Source organism: Dromiciops gliroides, chromosome 3, assembly GCF_019393635.1.
Source record: "Dromiciops gliroides isolate mDroGli1 chromosome 3, mDroGli1.pri, whole genome shotgun sequence".
Lineage (NCBI taxonomy): Eukaryota > Metazoa > Chordata > Mammalia > Microbiotheria > Microbiotheriidae > Dromiciops > Dromiciops gliroides.
The window spans coordinates 1,712,064-1,732,620 of NC_057863.1; the positions used below are offsets into that span (position 1 = coordinate 1,712,064).

The window sequence follows — 20,557 nt, forward strand, 5'->3', positions numbered from 1 at the left end:
CTTGGCATCCCATTTCCCAACTTCGCGCAATCAATCTGATTCCAAGTAGGATCCCAAGCTTGAAGCACACTCTCTTCTTTATTCCTTTCTTCCCCTCCCCTCCCCTTCTCCATTTCCACTGGAAATGGACCCAGATGTTTAAGGCAATTGGGGCTAAGTGACTTGCTCAGGGTCACAAAGCTATTAAGTGTCTGAGATGAGTTTTGAACTCAGATCCTCCATACTGCAGGGCCAGTGCTCTATCCAGCGCCACCTAGCTGCCCCATATTGACTTAAGTAGGATGGGTTTGGAGGTGACCTTGGGAGTTAGTGCTAGAGAGCCTGCACCCACCCAGTGGAATTGACAGGTAGCAAGGGGAGCTTCATCAAAGAAAATGACCACCTGGAGGACCGGCCCAAACTCCGGCCTCGACTGATGGTCATGAAGGGCCTTGGATGCCCAAAAGAGCATTTTGTATTTCATCTTGGAGGTGACAGGGAGGCCCTGGAGTTTATGGAGCAGAAGGGTCACGTGGTTAGACCCGTGTTTTAGGAAAATCACATGGCTGAGTAGAGGCTAAGCTTGGAGTGGGGAGACACTTGGAGCAGCCTACCCAAGTCATCCAGAATTGAGGTGAAGGACAACAAAAGGCAGCCTGGGGCTGAGTCCAAGCCGAGCATGGAAGAGGTTGAGTCAAGCCCCTTGGACCTTTACAGGAAGTCCAGTGCATTCAAACAAGGAAGGACTAGCGAGACCACTGTCAGCACCTAGAGGATCCCAGAAGTTGTCCCATTGTGCCGGGTTCCCCCTAACTTGTTGGCCAATGGTGGCAGGAAGGTCTGCTGTACACAGTCCTTCTCTTTACTGCCCTGGTGATGGAATACAAGACAGGATCAGGGTGGAACTTTACAGGGCTCCTGAGCTGAGCCTTGAAGGGTGTTGGGACAGAACTGGGCTAGCTTGTGCAGAGACCCATAGAGGCCTGTTGTCACGGAAACTTGCCAATTGTGAGTGCTGCCTGGGGTGGAGCAGGCTGCCTCCTGGAGGTCCCCTTGTTGGGGGATTCTTGCTCAGGGGCTCCTGCCAGCTCTGAGGTCCTGGGGTGAAGGGGTCCCAGCTCCAGGGGTGTTTCTACTGCCACTGTTTGCAGGTCTGCTTGAAGGGGAGACCAAAGGTTTTGACCTCCAAATTCCACATCTTCCCAAGATCCAAGAGTCCCTTCCATGAGTCCTCCCTCCACTGTTTTAGAACCCAGTGCCTTGGTGTCTTAGGTTTAAAGAACGCTCATCTTCTGAGGCCAACCCCTTGCTGGACACGGAGCCTCCTTGCACTGAGCTAGGTTGATCCTCCAATGACAGACAGTCTAGATGCCTGGCTGGCACACAGTAGGTCACCTGGCATGGCAGGACCTGCCCAACATATGCTCTATAGGTCTAGAGTCCAAGGGTAGTCCTGGAGGCTGCTTTGAGGATCATCAGACCTTGAGAGCCTGTCTGTCAGAGACACGCTTCATCCGAAAGATGCCCCACCCAGGAGATGCGCAGGGAAGGCAGGAACTGTCATTTCTTCAGCTTTGAGGGCTGCCCCTCTCCCTCAACTTAATCCAGTGCCTGGCACACAGTAGGTGATCAATACATTTTAATGACTGGCTTATTGGCACACAGTAGGTACTCAACCAATATTTGTGGAATGAACTGAATCTAGGTCAAGTTCCACTCTCCCAAATCTGAGACTCTAGAGAACAAACCATCAGCCAATGAAGAAGTATTTATTACATTGTATGCACTGCCAGGAAGTGAACTAAGTTCAGAGGACGCAAAGACGTGAACAATGTTGTCTCTGCCTTCAGGGAGCTTGTTTCTATCGTGGCAAACACCGTTTCCTCATATAAATAAATACAGGTAAGATGGGAGTGGGGGGAGGCAGGCAAAGTGTTACACAGGAAATGGCCCTTCTACTGAGCTTCTTAGATTTTGAGAGCTGGAGATGAAAAGAAGAGGCGTTGCTGACATGGAGGGCACTGTTTTCAAAGGTGCAGAAACAGGGATGGAATGGAGCGAGGCGGAGCAGGCCCTCTAAGGTGTCCGAGCTATGGAGCTGGCTCTGAGGGGCCCTGGTGGGCTGGGGGAGGGGAGGGTCTTTGGTAGTGCTGTGGAGTTCTTGAGTTCCCGCCCACCCAAGGTTCACAGCTGTTATTCTTTGATCTGCCAGACTTAATTAGCTTGGAGAAAGGACAATGCAGTAGGGTGGGACAGACAGAAAACCCCAATCCAGTAAACATTTATTTACTAAGCACCTGCTAGGTGGCGTGCCCTGGGCATCCTTACGGGTCCTGAAGGAGTTTACAATCTAATGGGAAGGAGGAGAGACAGAAAAGGAGTCAGGAGAATAGGGTGGGGGAACACGAGGAGGTACCCAGCCCAGGGACAACTTGTTCTGGGAACTGAAAACCAACCAAGCAAGCAAGCCACAACCCTGCAGAGCAACAGAGGCAAAGTAGTGAGTGTTAGAATAGTTGGTTAAAAGCAGCCCCTCCCCCAAATCTGTGACCCAATGCCCCACCAAGTGTATCGAGAGCAGGTGTAGCCAAGGGCTGTCCTTCCCTCCCTCTGGGGCACTTCGTGGAGGCCTGGGTCTGTGTCCTGTCTGTCCCTGGTGCCTGAAGCCACCAGCTAGGGCCCGACTCTGCTGACCTCCAGATTTCCACCTTCAACGGCCTATTGAACATCTGGAAATGTGGTTATCTTGGGATGGTTCTCATCTCCACTCCATCACTTAGCCTCCATCTCTCCCTCTCCTGACTTATCTCTACAAACATGCCCCTATCTCTTCTGGAAAAAACAAACAAACCAAAAACCCAACTCTTCCTTTGACCCTTCCATCCCTCCCATCTTCTATGTCTCATCTGCCCTCTGTGGCTAAACTACTCTACAACAGGTGCCTCCACTTTCTCTCTTAACCCCTTCCAGTTCAGCTTCCGACCTCATCATTTCCTTGGCCAAGGCACAAACGATCTAATCACCAAATCCAAAGGTGATTTCTCAATCCTTGGTCTCCCTGAGCTTGCTGTAGTCTTGGCTACTCACTGTGGGTCGCTCTCTCTGGCTGCTCCTTTGTCACCTGCCTCTGGATCCTCCTGCAGACCACTCCCTCTAATCCTAGGTGTCCTGAAGGTTCTGTCCTGGGCCCCCTTCTCTCTCTAGACCAGGGCTTAAACTTCAGCTACCCTTGGCCCCAGGTATATAGTAGGTAGATAAAATAGCTATACATGACCTTTCAGACCCACAGTTTAAGAAGCTCAGCTCTAGTCTGCTATACCTGGTGATCCCATCAGCCCCCACAAATTTAATTACTATCTCAAACCTACCTTTCCTCCTCCAGTCTCTCTGTTCATCTCCAACTGCCTTTCAGACATCTAAAATTCAACATGTCCCAAATCAGCCATTATTTCTCCTCTAAACCCTTGCCCTCTGTCACCTACTCCATTCCTATCCCCCCAGGCCCCCAGGCTCACAAGCTAGGGGTCATCTCTGACTCCTCACTGCCTCTCACCCCCTATAGCCAATATGGTACCAGTCTGCTGTTTACCCTTGCAATCGCTTTCCCATATGCCCCCTTCTCTGCTCTGACAGGACACGGCCCCCACCCTGGTGTAGACCCTCATCACCTGGACTACTGAAGTAGGTGATGGGGTCCGGGAGGTGCTGCCCACCTCCAGGCTCTCCCCCTACAGCCCCCGCCTTCATCCATCCACCAAAAGGATTGCTCTAAAGCTCAGGTGTGTCATGCCACCCCCCCTCCCTGCACTCAGTGAATGCAGGGGCTCCCCTTGAGCTACAACCTCAGATACATTCCAAGTCCCTCCAAAGCCTGGCCCCAGGCTTCTTACACCGGATTCACCACGCGATCCAGTGGCCCGGCAGCTACGGGAACAAGAGCCTCGGTCTCGGGGCTCCGGGCATCCTCTCTGGACGTGCCCCACGCGGGCTTATGTCTGTCCCACCATCTACGGGGAGGCTTCCCGGCCCCTCGGGATTCCAGCGCCTTTCCTCTAGAGCACCCCCCCCCGCCATTTTTTCCGTCTACAGGGGTTTGCGTGGGATCTCCCCCGTGAGAGTGTAAGCCCCTCGCGACCAGGGACTGCCCTTGGCCATCTCCAGCGCCTGGCAGAACGTGCCCGCTTGGTGAACGTTTCTTGATGGGCTGATTGCCCATCTCTCCCGCGTCTTGCGCCCGTTCTGAAGCCCCCAGCCCCCCCCCCCCTCCGGTGCTGCCTCCTCGGTGCGGGCGCGGAAGGGAAGCCCCCTGGGCACCGGCGCCCGGGCCAACGGGCAGGATGCCATCCCGAGCCTAAGGCCGGCTGGAGAGCTGCTCCCGAGGAGGCTGCGCGGCCGCGCCTCTCCGCTGCGCTGACCTCCCCATCATGGAGGATCGGAGGCGCCACCGCCCCGGAGACCTTCTCAAAAGGGCGGCGGCGGCGGCGACGTCGGCTGCGCACGGGGGAGGGGCCGGGGAGCGGAGCGCCTCCGAGCGGCGCCGGCCAAAACCCAGTGCGCCTGCGCCGAGCGGCTCGAGTGCGCGTGCGCCGAGCGGCCCTGCGCGCAGTGAGCCTGTGGCGAGGGACGGAGAAGGAGTCGCCGAGGCCGAGTGTGGGCCGGAGCCGGGGCCGGAGGCGAGGGGAGCCGGAGCCGGAGCCGGGGCCGGGGCCGCAGGCGGAGGCGCGGGGAAGGAGGCAGCGGATCAGGCCCCGGGCGGAGCGCAGGGAGAGGGAGGGAGGAGGCGAGCGGCCGCTAGGGTGACCCGGGCGAGGCCGGCGGCCTGCCAGCCCGTTGGTCCGCCCCGGCCCCGGCCCCTCGGTCGCCGCCGCCGCCGCGGTCGCCGCCGCCCGGGCCTCGGGCCCCCCGGGCCCGCCTCCGCCCGGCCCCGGCGGACGAGCGAAGGGGCGAGCGAGCGCCGGCCTCCCGCCCTCCCTGCCCGCTCCGCTCCCGCGGGCCCGCGGCCCGGCCCGGCCCGGCCCGGCCGGAGGATGACGGAGCTGCAGTCGGCGCTGCTCCTGCGGAGGCAGCTGGCAGGTGAGCAGGCCCCGGGCCCCCGAGGCCGCCCGCGCCCCCCGCCCTCCCCGGGGGGCCTTTGTGTGCCGGGGGCCCGGGGCGCGGGCGGCCGGCGCCCCCTCCGCCCCGCCCCGCGCCGGGTCCCTTTGTCCGCGGCCGCCCCCCCGCCCCCCTCCTCGGGCCGACCCCGGGGCCGGGGCTCCGGCCGGGAGCCCGGCGGCGGCGGGGGACGGCGGCGGGGGGCGGGCATGCGCAGTGGGCGCCCGGCGCGGCCCTCGGCGCAGGCGCAGGCGCGCTGGGCCCCGGGAGGCGCCTGGCCGCTTCACAATGCAGCCCCACGTGCGGCCGGATTTAAAGAGAAAGGGCCCGGGGAGGGGGGGGGGCGGCTTTGGAACCCCCTCCTCCGGACGGGGGGCGGGGCACTGTCTCCTCCGCTCGTGTCTCTCTTTAGTGAGAAGGAAGCGGCCCAGGCTTGGTTGGGGGCGAGTTATTGTGCTCCGGGGGGGGGGGGGTGAAGACCCTGCTGGCCGGGCACTGGGCACGGTCCGGGCAAAGGCTCAGAGGCCGGAGGTGGCGGGGCTGCCGCCACGTGGTCCGGGGCTTGAGGAGCCTAAGGGGGAGGAGTTTATTTGGCTCCTGGAAGGAGGCGGGGCGAGAACGGCCGGGCCGAGGTGTGGGCAGGACCCTGGCCCAGAACCCTGCTCCGGGGGAATAGGGATCGGAGGGTGGCCGGAGAGCAGGGGGGAGGGGCTCGCTGTTGGGCCCGATTCTCCCAAGGCTGGGACCTCCCCGGATGGGTTCTCTTGAGGCCCTGAGTAGTGGCTCGTGTGTTGTATGTGTAGGCTGGGAGCCCACGGCTCTGCCATCACTACCCGAGGGACCCTGGCCCCCTGCTGGGATGACCCCGAGGGGAGATCCTTGGCACATTGACGGGACTTGGTCAATGTCCGATCTTGTGGTTACAACGTGCATTTAACGTTCCCAGAGGGGGTGGGGCAGGCCCAGTCTCTCTCTGCAGCCCTTAAACGCGCGATCTCAGTGAAGATGCTTTGCTAAACCCGGATGTTCAGCCAGATCTCTGGGCTGCTTGTGAACTTCTGGAGGATCCTCGTCTTCACGGTTCTGTAGAACCCAAGTAATTTCTTTCTTAGAAATTGGTCCCTTGAGGGGTACCAAGTGCCGAGGCAGGTATTGTGGACGCCCTAGAATTTCAGCATCTGTCAGTAACACGACCTCTGGTGGTGTAAGGGCAGGAATGATAAGAAATGGGACAGCTAGGTGGGGACCTGTGCGGAAAGACTCCTCTTCCTGAGTTCAAACGCAGCCTCAGACACAGTCTAGCTGGGTGACCCTGGGCAAGTCACTTCACCCTATTTGCCTCAGTTTCCTCATCTGTCCAGTGAGGATCCCGGGGAAGGAAATGGCAAGCCCGTCCAGTATCTTTGCCAAGAAAACCTCCAAATGGGGTCACAGGATCTGACACGACTGAACAACAAACTGTAAGAAATAACTGGATAACTTTCCAAGATTAACAAGGTCGTTGGGATTTTATCTGGTCAGATCATGGTGGGGAAAATAATACAATTAATCATAGTAGATTCCTCTACACAGGGTTCTGCTAAGTGTCTACTTTCCGCTGGAAACCCATCTTAAAAATTATATTCTGAACACCAGCAAGTCTCCACAGCAGGGCAGACGAGCAGCTGAATTTATTTCTTTATCCACTGTCCACTAAATCTTTGCTATCTCCTTTCTGCATGAAATTAGGTTCCCAAAGGAAAATGTAAGTAACTTTGTCTTGGCCAAAGGCATATTGGCTCTGACCCACTAATTAGCCTTTGGGAAGTTTTCGTGAAACTTTAAAAATAGGAAATAAATGCCTGTGGTCAACTCGCAGGCTGTCAGTAGACAGCAGAGGAAAAAATCTGCAGTCACCTAGGCAGTTTTCCACAGTTGGGGCCAAGAAGTATATTGCCCTGAGAGCAGCATACCGATGACCCTCTGGCCCAGCCTTGGGAGTAGATACGCATTCTAGCCAGTACTTGGCTCTGGAGATCCCAGGGCCCCTGTGCTGAAGGGAAGCCTCCAGACAAACTGGGCCTTAGCAGAGGGATCTCTGATTAGGCAGGGAGAGACAGACCTTTCCAGAAAGTGAGCCAGTTAAACATGGGAGCCTTGTGGTTCAGGAAAGGGCTCCGAATGCTGTCCAAGGGTGAGGGGGCGTTGTTTCTCTCCCTTTGAGATGAGCTGCTGGCACTGGAAGCATTGGACACTTCACATGCTGAGACTGACAGACCTTCTGTTACTGTGTTTGGGGCCTAAGCTGCCCACTCAGAAAGGCTGGACGTGGAAGTGCTCGAAGATGCTGTTAGGGGCTTAGACTGTGGCCTAGGAACCAACTTGGCCCTGGTGAAGAGGAACGAGGAAGCTCAGCACAGCCCTACATTCAGAATGAATGGCTTGGTGGTGTGGCTGGTTGGTTTGGCTAAATCACTGGGCTAAGGGCTTTCCTTCAGAAGTTGCATTCTCTTAAGGGCCCTGGGAATCTCAGCAGCATTCGAATGCATCTGGTGCTCCTCCTTCGAAAGCCTGTAAAGGCTTTAAAAGTTACTGTGACCCTACAATGCGGAGATTTTGTTTTCTGAAATAGAAGATAGTGTTTCTTCTGTGGATAGTAATGAGAGCCATGTCTTGGCACTTTCCTGGGATACAGTCATTGAATGTTGGGCGAATGAAAGATTCTGAAGAAGGCCCCATCGACTGTCTTAGACCTCGGAGCAGGAGAGCCCAGGTTCAGATAGATAGAGCCAAGCTGCTTCACCCTTAGAAGCTGGGAGTTTTTTTAAAAATGGCTTATATTTGTTCTGGTGAGATGGGAGAAAGCAGAGTACATCTGAAAGCTTGACAGAACTGAGGGAACAGTGAAGTACACAGAAACCTGGACCACACTTGTATGAAGGAAAGCAAATGCAAAAGACTTGAGACTCAGGCCCGGCCACAGTTCCTGCATCTTAGCAGAGAGGTGGTGTCCTGGGGGAGCAGAATGCGGTGTGCATTTTCAGACAGAGCCAGCTGTGGACTCCCCTTGTTCCAAGGGGGGGCAGGGTATGTGGGAGGAGAGTGATAGTGACCTGAAGAGAAAGAACAGCCCAAAACATCTGAAAACAAACGGGAAGTGTTCAATGTAAGGCCTCCCCATTGTCTTTGTGGGTTGTCCATGTTTGAGTTAGTGATCCGTATTTGTAAAGGAAGTAAACTTGGAGGGTTGAAAGAGCGCTGGCTTAGCAATCAGAGGGAGGAACTGGCTTCCAGTCCTGCCCTGGGTGCTCACTGCCTGTGTGACCTGGGGCCTCCGTGTGTGCTCTTGTGGGCCTTCCTGACAGGAGTCCCAGTGGGACCCAGGACAGGTCTGATGAGCTGGTCAGGGTGAGGGTCCCCAAAGGCAGATGATGTGGGCAGGAGGGACCCAGTCTGGGTCAGGGCCCACCAAGAAGATTCCCTGAGACTCAGGTTCTCTCCCTGAAATGTGACGCTGTTTTTCTTTGGCTTTTCAGCAGGTCTGTGCCACGTTTGAAAAAGGAATGCCATGGGGGAGCCTTCTGGGGAAGGAGCTTGGTTTGCAGCTTCGAGCACCAAGGCATTTCTGCCCCTTGGACAGACTCTCCCTTTCCCCCAAGAGCCCTGGCACCCTGAAGGTCAAGGCCTCCTGTGTCCTAAATTGCCCACAGGGCTCTCCACTGGGGTGTCTGGAACGCGCTGTTTGTCCTCGCTTTGTGGCCACTTGCACAGCCCTGCCTTGGCTTCCTCCATTCTCCCACTTGACAGATGTCGGGAGTGCTGGCAGGAGGTGCCCTAGGTGCCCCCTCCACCAAGGCCTCCCTTTGTGCTTCCATTCTGGGTCCTCGTTTGCCTCGAAGCCCACAACCATGCCACAGAGCTTAGGCGGGGGCTGGGCTGGCAGGGCTGGGCCAGAGGCCTCGGACCAGGACGCCCAGACTCAGCTGTGACTGGAAGACCCTTAACCTGCACCTGACTGGAGTTTGACAGGGCCGGCCTGGGGCTCCTCCCAGTTCTCCTTCATTATCGTGCCTTTACTTCTCTTCTCCAGCGCCAGGCCAGCTCTTGGCTTGCTTTGGTGTCTCGGGTGCGCACAGTAGGCCTTCAGTAAATAGCCGTTGGTGTCAGGAGGTCACCTGTGCAGAATCCGATTTTAATTAGTCTAACGGGGCTTCGGGTTACTGAGCCGCTTCCCAATAGATCCGGTTACAGGCCCTTGGAAGTATCAAAGCCTGTAGAGACAGAAAGCGGGCTTTTTTTTTTTTTTTTTTTGGAGTGGCCTGTGCAGCCAAGCTCTCAGTTACTTTGAAATCTATCCTGTGCTCAGGATGACCCAAAGATATTTCCCAAAGAAATGAGGGTCGTTTTCATTCTGCACGTAGAACCGATGGGCTTTTGGACCGTCCCAGCACAGTATCGAGTTGTTTCCATCTTCACTCCTGCCGCGCCCCAAAGGGCCAGGGGTGTCTGTGCTCAGCTGAACTGGGAACCAGGCTTTTCTTTAGACATGATGGTGGGGAAGGGCCAGGCAGAACAGTGACAGGAGGTGGTATGCGTGCAGGTCAGTGGGATGGTCACACGAATGCTGGGAAAGCAGCTCTCCCTTGAGTCACAGGGGGCTGCTTTTTGGTTGTGTCTTGGCTGTATCGGCTCTCTCCCCAGAAGTCCCTGCTCGCCCCCTCGTTCAGTCCAGATACCCACTTGAGACAGAAAGGAGAGGCACCTCCCCTTGCATCCTCTGTTCTTTCCATTTGGCCAAATGACCCTTTCTGGAGACACGGTGGCCATTGTGGGGAGGGGGTGTTGTCCATGGATTAGGGTTTCAAGGGGCTTGGCTTTGTGGGCAGAGGTGAAGAAATAGTGAAGTTGGTGACTGTTTGTGTCACAAAAATGTGGCTCTTGTTCAGGGGCTCAGTAATCTGAAGCCCTCGAGCAGCAGGAAAAGGTGAACTGAGGCAGGAGAAGCAGGAACAAGCTTGGAGGGAAGTGGGAAAGTCCAGGCCTGCAGGCAAGGCTGGCTCCCTTGTCAATGGCCCACACTGCCCTTTGCATACTTATTTCGAGAGCACCTGGGGCCAGCCTTGTCCTCCTTGTCACAGTTGTTGGGATTTCCTGTCCCCACCTCTGTAGTAGTAGACAGGCCAGCCACCCAGGACAGAGGGCCGGTTTTTGGTTCCTCTGTTTGATTGCTCGCTGTGGCAAGAAAAGACATTGCCAAGTGGGCAGCCTCTCTGGGCTTGTTAGGTAGCTCCTCAGAGGCCGGGTGAAGAGCCTGTCCGGTCTGGCAGAACCGGCCAGCGTTGGACTCTGCTAGCAGAGCCTTCAGGAACCCAGGGCCCTCCTCCCACCCCGAGGAAGAAGGGAAAGCAGGAAGCCTTTAGGAAGCACCCGCTGGGTGTCAGGCTCTCTGCTGAGTGCTCCGCAGCGGTCCCCGTTCCATCTGCATAGCAGCCTGGGGTGGGAGACTGTCCTCATTTTAGAGATGAGGAAAGTGAGGCAGGGAGGGGCCGAGTGACTTGCCCAGGGTTACACAGCTAGGAAGTGTCTGAGACTGAATTTGAACTTGGGGGGTTCCTGGCTACAGACCCAATGCTCTCGGCACTGTCTCTCCATAGCTAGCTGAGGTATTGTAGGACATCTGGGAATTGCTTTCCTCATAGTTTACAGAACTGGTCCCAAAAAACTGGCCTGGTGCTTCAGAGCATCTCGTGGGAATCTCCTCGTGTTGTCCCTTTCTACAGAGCCCCTCCACGTCTGCCCCCTTGCTTCTCTTCTCCCAGTTGTGTTAATGTTGGCATTCCCCTGTTGCGCTGTCCATGGGCCTCTCCTCTCCTTTAGCGGCCTCTGGGCAGGATTCTAAATCCATTCACCACGCTTTTATGGAACATGGACGCAAAGAAGAGGGTCTTATCCTTGAGGAGGAAGCTCTCCTGGACTAGAGGAAAGCAGCTCGTGGCCCCCCCCCCCCCAGTAGTGTCAGGGGGAGACAAGCACCCACTCTGGGGGCTCAGGGAAGGAAGGCAGCCTTGGGCTGATCTTCGAAGGCACAGTGGTGCTAAGCTGAGGGGCGGGCAGCCTTGTCTAGGACACTGCCGGGAGCCAGGGAGAGTGGCACCCGTGAGGGGGATAGTCTGAGACCAGCCCAGCCAGATGGGGGGAGTCCCAAATGAAGGGCGGCCACTTTATGGAGGCTGGATTGGAGAGGAAAGAAGCAGTGAGAGGGTGAGAGGTGCCCGGGCCCTGAGCCGGGGGCAGGGAGGGGAGCCATTGGGAACTCTGACTTCACTAGACTGCTGCTCAGTGGAGAGACTGAAAACTGGCCAGGAATGGCCACAAAGCTGGTGTAGGGTCTGATAGAAGTGGGGAGGGGAGCTTGAGGAAGAAGTCTGGCTTGGGCGGAGATGGGCCACTTTCGGGGACATGGTGGAGGATGATGTCCTTAGAGAGCCCGCTGTCTGAAGGAAAGCCCCCTTGGGGAGCTTAGAGTTTAGCCCAGGGATGAGGCCTCCCCAGGCCTCGGTGCCTAGAGATGCACCCAGGAGATTCCTGAGAGCCCCAAGGGCCGACTGGGATAGAGCCCTGAGGTATGCTGGGAGGGGCACAGGGACAGAAAGGTCCCAGACCTCTGCAGAGACGGCCAGAGGGGAGGCCTGAGAAGCAGCCATCCACTGACCCCGTAAGAGGCAGAAGCAGAAGGAGAGGATGGCTAATCCTGAGGGGGAGGTGGGCAGATTGAAAGCTGGGGAGCTAAGCGGATGGATGGATGGATGCTTGGCTAGAAGACAGAAGATGGTTGGATAGGCGGTTTCTCCTGGGCATTTGTCTGAGACTGATTGCTTGAGTGGATTCGGGGGGGTCAGAGGGAATTTGTGTGTGTGTGTGGGTTGTTTTTGATTTTTAAGGGGGGGGGTGTAGGCATGTTTGCAGCTGCAGGGAGGGGACCAGAGGGCAGGTGAACAGACTGGAGGTCATAGAAGAAGGGAGTCCTGGGGCAGCTAGGTGGCACAGTGGATAGAGCACCGGCCCTGGATTCAGGAGGACCTGGGTTCAAATCCAGCCTCAGACACTTATCACTTACTAGCATGTGACCCTAGGCAAGTCACTTAACCCCAATTGCCTCACCAAAAAAAAAAGGGGGGGGAGTCCTGGGAGCAATGTGAGAATGTGAGGTCACTCACGGGACCCCTCATCTTCTCCTGTCTGCTTAGGTGCTTTCTTCATTTCTTTCCCTGGAGACAGGCTGTGTGCTTCCCAGAGACAGACAGACAGACAGACACACACACACACACTCACTCACTCACTCACTCACTCACTCACTCACTCACTCACTCACTCACTCACTCACTCACACTCCAGCTTCTATTCCTCCTCACTGTAAGAGAGGCACGCCCACTTCCCCAGTCACCCGAGACTGAGGTCTGATAGGTCTCTGAGGCTTCCCTCTGACTCCTTTCCAAGTTGATGTAGGAGAAGGAGTTGTGATGGGCCTTCAGATTCTTACTCTTTTATTGCCTTGGGGAGCACTGGAAGTCACCACATTTCTTGGGGCCCCAGCTGCTTTGTCTGTAAAGTTGGGTGATCTCTAAAGCCCTTACGGCTAGGTTTCTGGGCTGTTCATTCCCTGAGGCAGTCTGTTCTACTTGGTGGCACAATGGATAGAGCACTGGGCTTGGAGTCAGGAAGACACATCTTCCTAGCTGTGTGACTTCACCCTGTTTGTCTCAGGTTCCTCACCTGTCACATGAGGATCCTGGAGAATGAAATGGCAACCCCCCTCCACCAGTGTCTGCCAAGAAAACCCTAAACAGGCTCACGGACAGTTGGACATGACTGAACCACAAAAACTATTGTTGGCAACTTTTCCTCAAGGGAGCCAAATGGATCACACCTCCCCTTTGTTCTAGGTCTGCTATCCTCAAATTTGTCCTTAAGATGAATCTTAACATTCCATTTTTTCTCAGTTGTCTCATCCCTCTTCACTCCCGTTCTGAGGCTGGGCTAAGAGAGAACCTGCTCCCAGCCTGATGCAAAGTTCGAGAGTTAGTGGTCTTCAGAGGCCATGGAGTCTAGCCCGCTCATCATATTCTAGAAGTTTAGACCCAGAGGTCCCGGCCATGCCTCTTTCCCTGCCCCACCTGTCTGCCTGGCACCCGGCCGCAGCTGAATCACTGCCTGTGAATTGAATGGCTTGGCATGCCCCCTCTCCCTCCAGTGTGCAGTCTTCTGTGTCATCTAGAAGGGAGGGAATAGAGGTCTGCATCTCTGGAGTGACCAGGGCACCCCATCAGCTGCAGATGGAATTCACTTTCCTTTTCCTTTGAAATCCAGCCAACATTTTCAGAGTCTTGGTTCTAATGAACAAGCTCTAGAATTCTGTTCTCCCCCCTGTTCTGTCCTTCACTGCCCAGCTCCCGGCTCCCCAGGATCTTCTAAGCAGTCAGGAGGCGGTGGTGAGAGGGGGCTGATTAGGGCAGACTCGGACAGCTTTCTTTTCCTGGTGACATGGCTAATATGGGCGCGTCATGATTTCACATGCATAATTGATATATTGCTCGCCTTCTCAGTGGATCGGGGGAAGGCAGGAGAGAATGGGGATTTTTAAAAGAAAATATTAAAAATAAATTTAAAAACGATTTTTTCAAAAAGGAAGGACAGCCTGATTCCAGGCTGAGTTTAGGAGATGGAGTGTGTTGTGCATGAGGAACAAGGGAGCAGGCTGGTGTGGAGGAGTTAAAGAGGGAGGTCAGAAGGGACTGGGCTTGGGAGAGCTGGATTGATTTTTGGTTTGGTTTGGTGTATGAGTACATGTGTGTGTGTTTTTGTTTTTTGTTTTTTGTTTTTTGGTGAGGTAATTGGGGTTAAGCGACCTGCCCAGGGTCACACAGCTAGTAAGTGTCAAGTGTCTGAGGCCGGATCTGAACTCAGGTCCTCCTGAATCCAGGGCCAGTGCTCTATTCACTGTAACACCTAAATGAGGACTTCCTATTTGATGTAAGATTGGAGCTGAGGAGAGAAAGACTAGGGCAGAGTGGAGACACCCAGGGCTTAGCTGGCAGCCCTGAGAGCTGAGGAGCGGGCCTATGGCAGGGCTTGGGGCAGCACCTCTAGTTAATGGGCCAGCAAGGGATACTGAGGAAAGGTGCTGCCTGGAGAGGAAGTGAGCCTCCAGTCAGTGGATTTATGACCAGGGGCCTACCATGGACCAGAGGGCTGGGGAACACAAAGGGCACACTTAGCAAAAAGCATACCTTCTGGGCTGCAGCTAAATGTGGAGGTTGGAGGCCAAGATGGCCAAAGGGAGGCACCGGCCGCTTCTCTGCACTTGGCCTTTTCTGTGCTGCATGTAGCTCATATTCGATGTTCCCAAGGCAAAACTGATGGGCTTCTATTTTGTCTTCAGCCTTGAGGGTGAACCAAATAAAATCCAAGCTGGCACCTTGTACCTGGATCTCTGCTTTGTTCGGTCCTTGGTGCTGACATGCCCATGTTATGGGGAACTAGGTGGGGATTTGGGGTAGGGGCCCTTGGGAAGAATGACACCCTCTTTCACACAAATCCAATTACAATAAAATAATAGTTTATTTAGGATGCTAGGGAAAGGAAACCAAGAGAGAAATCGGGGAGAAGGCATGGCACAGAGGCGTAGCTCTGAGGTACCTATTTCCTGGAGCAGGACTGATGGGGGTGATCATCTGACTGGAAAGCTCCCCTATTGAGGGAGGACCATCCCCCACTGCTGCTGGCTGAGGATCTCTCAAGCCATCTCTCTCCTCTTTGTGCCACCAAGGCAGCAGCCACACCTAATTTTATATTCCCAGGGGTGTGTGAATGGAATGAAGCATGGTGGTCCTGGAGCTAGCTTAGTCCCCATCCAGGGCCTCTGTCTCTTCAGGTGTCTGTCCTTTGGTTTAGTTTCTCAAGGACAAGGTTCTTTGATCTACCCCAGACAACTTCTGGGGTGCTATGGGCCCATAACACATACCTGCCTACCCCCATTTCCTTTTTATTTAAAGTTTTGAGTTCCATATCCCATCTCCTCTTGAGCCCAACGGATCCTGAAGCCTCTCTGGCTTCCAAGCTTCTGGGAGGGCTTGGGAAGGCAGCAGTAACCTTGGAGGAAATAGAGACAGCAGAGGCTGAGTGACTCTGGGGTGGTGGGAGTGGATGTTGAGGTGGGGAAAACTGGCAGCGTGTATGACAGCAGAAATAGGGCCAAGGGGTCTGCCCTGACCTCTGGGGGGGGGGTCCTGTTTGCCAGCATCTTTCTGTTAGGCTTGATAGATGGCTGACAGTTTTATCACCCAGAAGGGGCCTGGGAAAGGGCTCCCCAACACTGACCTATAGTGGCCTCAGTCAGGAAGGGAAGTGGTTGGATGGGAGGGCCTTTGTCAGGTTTGATGTCCAAGTTATTAAAGACCATGGAAAGAATAGGGCAGGCCAGAAGCCATTTTCCCATTGATGAGAGGTTAAAGGGTAGGGATTCTAAACTATTAACCACACCAAAGAATGTTTTGCATCGTTACTAGTCAGATGAGTGTAAATGGCCAATATGACAACAAGAGGAACGGTCACTGCTGAAGGGCTTGTAAAGGGCTGTGAGTTAGGACTGTGTTTGGGAAAGCCCTTTGGGACTATGCAAATCAAGTGACCCCTGCCCTTTGACCCAGAGATTCCCCTTGGAGGCTCTTACCTGAGGAGATCACTTCCCAGGCACCAGGCGTTTCTCCTGGAGACCGAATAATGTCCATCGGGAAGTAGCTGCACACATTGTGGTACATGAAAGTAATGGGACATGACGGAGCTGTAAGAAACGACAAATGGGAAAACTTCGGTGAACTGATGCAGAGCCAAGAAAACAGGGGATCAGCCACATGACGGTCCAAAAGGGGAGGATGCCGTGTTATAGAGACAGAGGTGCTGCCAGCGGCCGTGTGTCATCAGTTCTGGAACCTGGGCCCCCAACACGTCGTCCCCTCAGCCCCAAATGGGCCATCTTTATATCCACTCTCCCTTCTCGAGCTGCTGCATCTCTTACAGCTCCAGGAAAAATGCCTTGCTTGCAGTTCTGGGTATTCATTTGTTTAAAGGTAGAGTTAGGTTCACCAAGTCAGGGGCTTTTCCTGACTGTTTGGAAAAAACAATGGATTCAAGAATTGGGTAAAGAGGGGCCATAAAAGTTGTGGAAGCTGGGTCAAGGAGGGCTTTTCTGCCCTTGGGATTGAGTGACTTGATAGAACCCTGGTTTTAGCTAAAAGACTTTAGAGGCCACTTAGAACCTTCCCCTCATTGTACAGATAAAGAACAAGTCAGGGATTTGTGCAGTAAAGTAGGAAAGGTGGGATTTGAACCCAGGACACCACCTTGGGAGCCACATTTTCGATCATGATTCATTCGGGTACTACTGGCTGCCCTCCATAGGTAGTTAACCAATGGGCAGCATTTGTCAATAGGCAGAGTCTGACTTTTATTTGTCTCCCATTGAAGACTGTTCTTTGTTTTCCATTCTTTCCCAATACCCTTCCCATTGTCAAGAAGAGTTGGATTAGATGGGTCATTAATCTGACCCACAACATTGGATGGCTTGAGGTTTGGGGGATAGGAACAGGAAACTGGCCTCTCCTAAATGAAAGAAAATGGCAAACCCGCTGCGCTTACCTGACAGCTTCCTGTGCCACTTGGTCCTGCCAGGAGCCAGGTTAACCCTTTTGTTCTCCCAGTGTCTTAAAGAAGCAGATGATGTGGTGGGAAGAACCATTGGAAGCCTTCCTAAGGTGATTATCTTTGACCTGGGAATCTGAGCCCCCTGGACTTATGTCCTGGGTCTGAATCCTGGGTTGTCCTTGTACTTCCATGGGCTGGAAAGCTGCTTCCTCTAGGCCTGTGCTGAAGGAGAGCAGAAAGTGGCTGCTCATTTTGGGGGTGGAGATTCCATTTCTTGGCAGTTCTGAAGCTCGGAGGATCCATTTCGAGTCCTTTTCCGATCCTCATGGGACAACTTGGAGGGGCGCCTCTTTTCTCACCTTGTTGTACCCACACAGTATGGGGAATGGGGCGGTGCCACATTGGGAGCGCTTTTCTTAATACAGAATGTCCCTGTGGGCTGTGCTCCTTCCCCTTCTCAAGTTCTGGCCCCTGGAATCTGGGCTATTTATACTTGTGTGGCGACATAGACAGTGGCTGTCTCTGATAACCAACAACTTCTCTTGTAACATGAGAATTATGTAATAGGGGACCAGGAGGAGGGAGCTGTCACACACACTAATGAAACTGGACTGTGGAGCTCCTGGTGACACTGGGACTCAATCATTCAAACCTAAATTGAAGTGATATTTAAAAAAAAAAAAAAAGGTAAAGAATTGTTAATGGATCAGGGGGGCATGTTTTGTTGGGGGAGGGGTGATGGTAAAAAAAATTTTTTTGAGTGCTGTAAGTGACTTGCCCAGGGTCATACAGCTAGTAAGTGTCAAGTGTCCGAAGCCCGATTTGAACTCAGGCCCTCCTGACTCCAGGGCCGGTGCTCTAGCCACAGCGCCACCTAGCTGCCCCCAATTTTTTATTTTTATAAGATTTTTGTTTTAAGTTGGTTTTCCATCACAGTTCCTTCCCAGCATGCCCTTCCTCCTTCTCCCTCCAGCTGTCCATTTCACAAATCATTTTAAAAGGGAGCCAAATCAGCCCTGCAATGATTGCTTGCAGGGTTCTGTCTCCATGGCCTCTCAGCCCTACCAAGAAGGGAGGCAGAGATGGGATCATCTGTCTTCTGGGACTGCACTTCATCACGGTCACCTCAGAGCATTCGCTCTGGCTGTGGTTCTTACTCTGACTTGGTTGTGGCATTTTGTCCCCATTGATTCCTATAAGTCTTCCCAGTTTCTGTTTCCTCATTTCTGTCACCTTCATGTGTCACCACCTAGTAAGTCGTCTTCCACTTGGTAGGCTTCTCCTTTGTTTGGAATTCTTTCCTATCCCTCTAAAGTGCACCCTCAATATTCGGGCATGTGTGGTCTTTCCCTTTTGTCCCTGGTCTAAGAGAAAGTGATTGAAAACAAAATGTTTCCAAAGGGAAATAGCAGCTTTATTTTGCTGTGGGAGAAGGTAGAGCGATGGATGTATGGAGACACATGTACACACACAAATCAGAAAGATTAGTCACTTTTACAGACAGTTGGAAGGCATCAGAGTGACAGTGAGCTTTTTAAAACATGATAGAAAATGTGTTGAGATGATCACGTTACTGGGAACTACCTTTGAGATAGTGGCCCCAAAAGCATAATTCTATTATTTTCTTCAACGATAAAAATCAGTTAATTTAGTTTTAGTTGTGTTTTTCTTGAGGTTGGTTCTTTCTGACATTTCTGAATAGGCCGGACTTTGGATGGCATTGGGAAAGGTGATGGCACTCTGCTGTCCTAAGATTTTCTGGTTCTGTGGCACTTTAAAATCACGTCTAGGGATTTGAGAGGAAGAATGAGTGGTGGGCTGGATGGCAAGGCCCCCAAAGCCACTTATTGCTCTGAGATTTCTGGGAAAAGGCAGAGGGGGATCCTGACCAGGAAACTGGAGGACAGCGATTGGATCTGCAGGCAGAATGGAAGCAGAGCCAAGGAAGAGGGAGTAAGAGAGTCCCCGGTCAGGGCCCTGGGCCTTGTTCTCTCATCCCATAGGGGTGATGCCTAGCACTATGCCACTGCAGACGGCCACGGAAGTTTTGGGCTGCTCGAGGGAGCTCGCATTGTGGGAGACCTGGCTTAGGATGGCTGGGCTGTCTTAAGACCTAGGAATGCTGCTTCTGGGGGAGGGACAGTATGCCCAGCCAGGCTAGGCTTGATTGAAAGGGGGGCTTGCCTCAAGTGTTGAGTCTGGCCTTAGAGGGAGAGAAAACAGGTCCGGCACATCCAGCATCTCTGTCCAGTGGGCGGGGCTCCTAAGTCACTCCGTGCTCACTGTTTGTGCAGCCACTTGACCTGCTTCAGCCCTCTCTGTTTCCACATGGGGTGATGGTAGCCCCTTCCTCCCAAAGGATCATGTGGTAAAGCACTCTGGACTGTAGATGCGGCTGTTTGGGTGATGATGATGGGGCCCGAGATCGGGAATCCAAGGGTGGAGGTGAGGAGGGCCTGGGCCCAGGAGTGTCTGTGAGTGAGAGAAGGAACAGGCGGTGAGAGGCGTTCTGCTTCAGGCCCGTCTGACTCTCCATGACCCACGTGCACCGTGGCACCCCCTCGTAGAGGTAGGAACAAAACTCGACGTCTGAGCAGTTGGAGGTTCTGGGAGTGAGGCCGCCTCTGAAACTCATCACCAGATGTCTCACCAGCTGCCTGCATCTCAGCCTCGACCATGTGGCTCTTCCTGAGTTCTGATGAACTTCATGGAATTCATGTTGGAAATAAAGGCACTCTAGTGGCCTGAGGCTCTGCTCTGTAAAAAAATTAATTATTAATAACTATAACTAACCTGGAAAATTATAACTGGACTTATGAAAAATTATGATTATATGAAAAATTATAAATTTAGAAAAATTATAATTGGGCCGTAAGTCCCATCTGGGTCGCCATTCAAATGTTGAAATATTTTTAAATGACTAGGGCTAATTTGGGGGGCTAATCCGACTGGAGGACTAATCTGGGGACTTTTGACTAACTGGCTACCTGACTTCGTTTATTTAATGTTGGGCCGTTTATAAAGTTCCACCATACTGCTCCATTCCCAAGTTAATAAGCAAAATATTAAGAAGCCTCTAACTAAATAATCAAAGCAGAGTTTATTTATGAGATACTATTTCAAATTAGGAATACAGGGAAATAAAGTGTACAACCTGACTGCTTTCCTGTGGGCTCTTTCCACTGCTGCGCTTGGAACTTCTTAATACAATGAGGGCCTTGGCCGCCTCCGGCCTCAGGGCACGGTACACTTTCCCTGGTTTGTATTAAGGCCCTTAACCTTGTCAGCCCCGGCTCTAGTCTCCGATCTTTGCCATCTCCTCAGCCGCCTCTTGACCTCTTCTTGTTCGTCTGAACCCCTGAGTCTTGTCTATCTAGTCCGTCCTTCTTTATCTAGTCCGTCTCCTTCCTCCCCCGAGTCTATCTCACTCCCAGGTCTCTATATACCTTTTCTTCTCTCCACTCAAATCTCGGGGCTTCCTTCGCCCCCACAGACCAAGCTAATCTGCCAGCCAGAGCTGCAGCTGGTGGGGGGGGGGTGCTCTCGAGCCTTATCCTCAGCACAGGCCATCCAGGATCCTTCAGATAGCTCCACTCAGGTCGGAGGGAGCTGGGGGCTTTTTTTTCCCCCCAGTTGTCTGACCTGGTGTCTTGTACAGCCCACGGGGCTTTTTCACTCAGCTGAAGCTGAGGAGGAGGGGGAGAGACCCTGAGGGCCTAAGGCTTTTTAACCTCAGCCTAAAGGTAGGGTCCCCAAATCAAAATAAATTTCCACAGCTCTGTCCTAGACCTTTCTGTGCCTCAGTTTC

The 20,557-nt window shown here is 53.6% G+C and overlaps 1 protein-coding gene and 1 long non-coding RNA gene across 2 annotated transcripts in view; one reads left to right on the forward strand and one right to left on the reverse strand.

Annotated features, from left to right (window-relative positions):
• Positions 1-206: 206 nt before the first annotated feature.
• LOC122747014 lies at positions 207-4,206 on the reverse strand. The gene is made up of 3 exons (XR_006355602.1): positions 2,543-4,206; positions 2,277-2,329; positions 207-1,960 (listed from the first exon to the last, which is right to left on the reverse strand). It is a non-coding gene; the product is annotated as an uncharacterized LOC122747014 (long non-coding RNA).
• A 113-nt stretch (positions 4,207-4,319) lies between these two features.
• Positions 4,320-20,557, forward strand: part of UBE2G1 (ubiquitin conjugating enzyme E2 G1) — a 58,422-nt gene continuing 42,184 nt past the window's right edge. Inside the window, exon 1 of the mRNA XM_043993207.1 lies at positions 4,320-5,052. Coding sequence (XP_043849142.1) covers positions 4,404-5,052 — 649 coding nt within the window. The 5' untranslated portion in view covers positions 4,320-4,403. The remainder of the gene's footprint in view (positions 5,053-20,557) is intronic.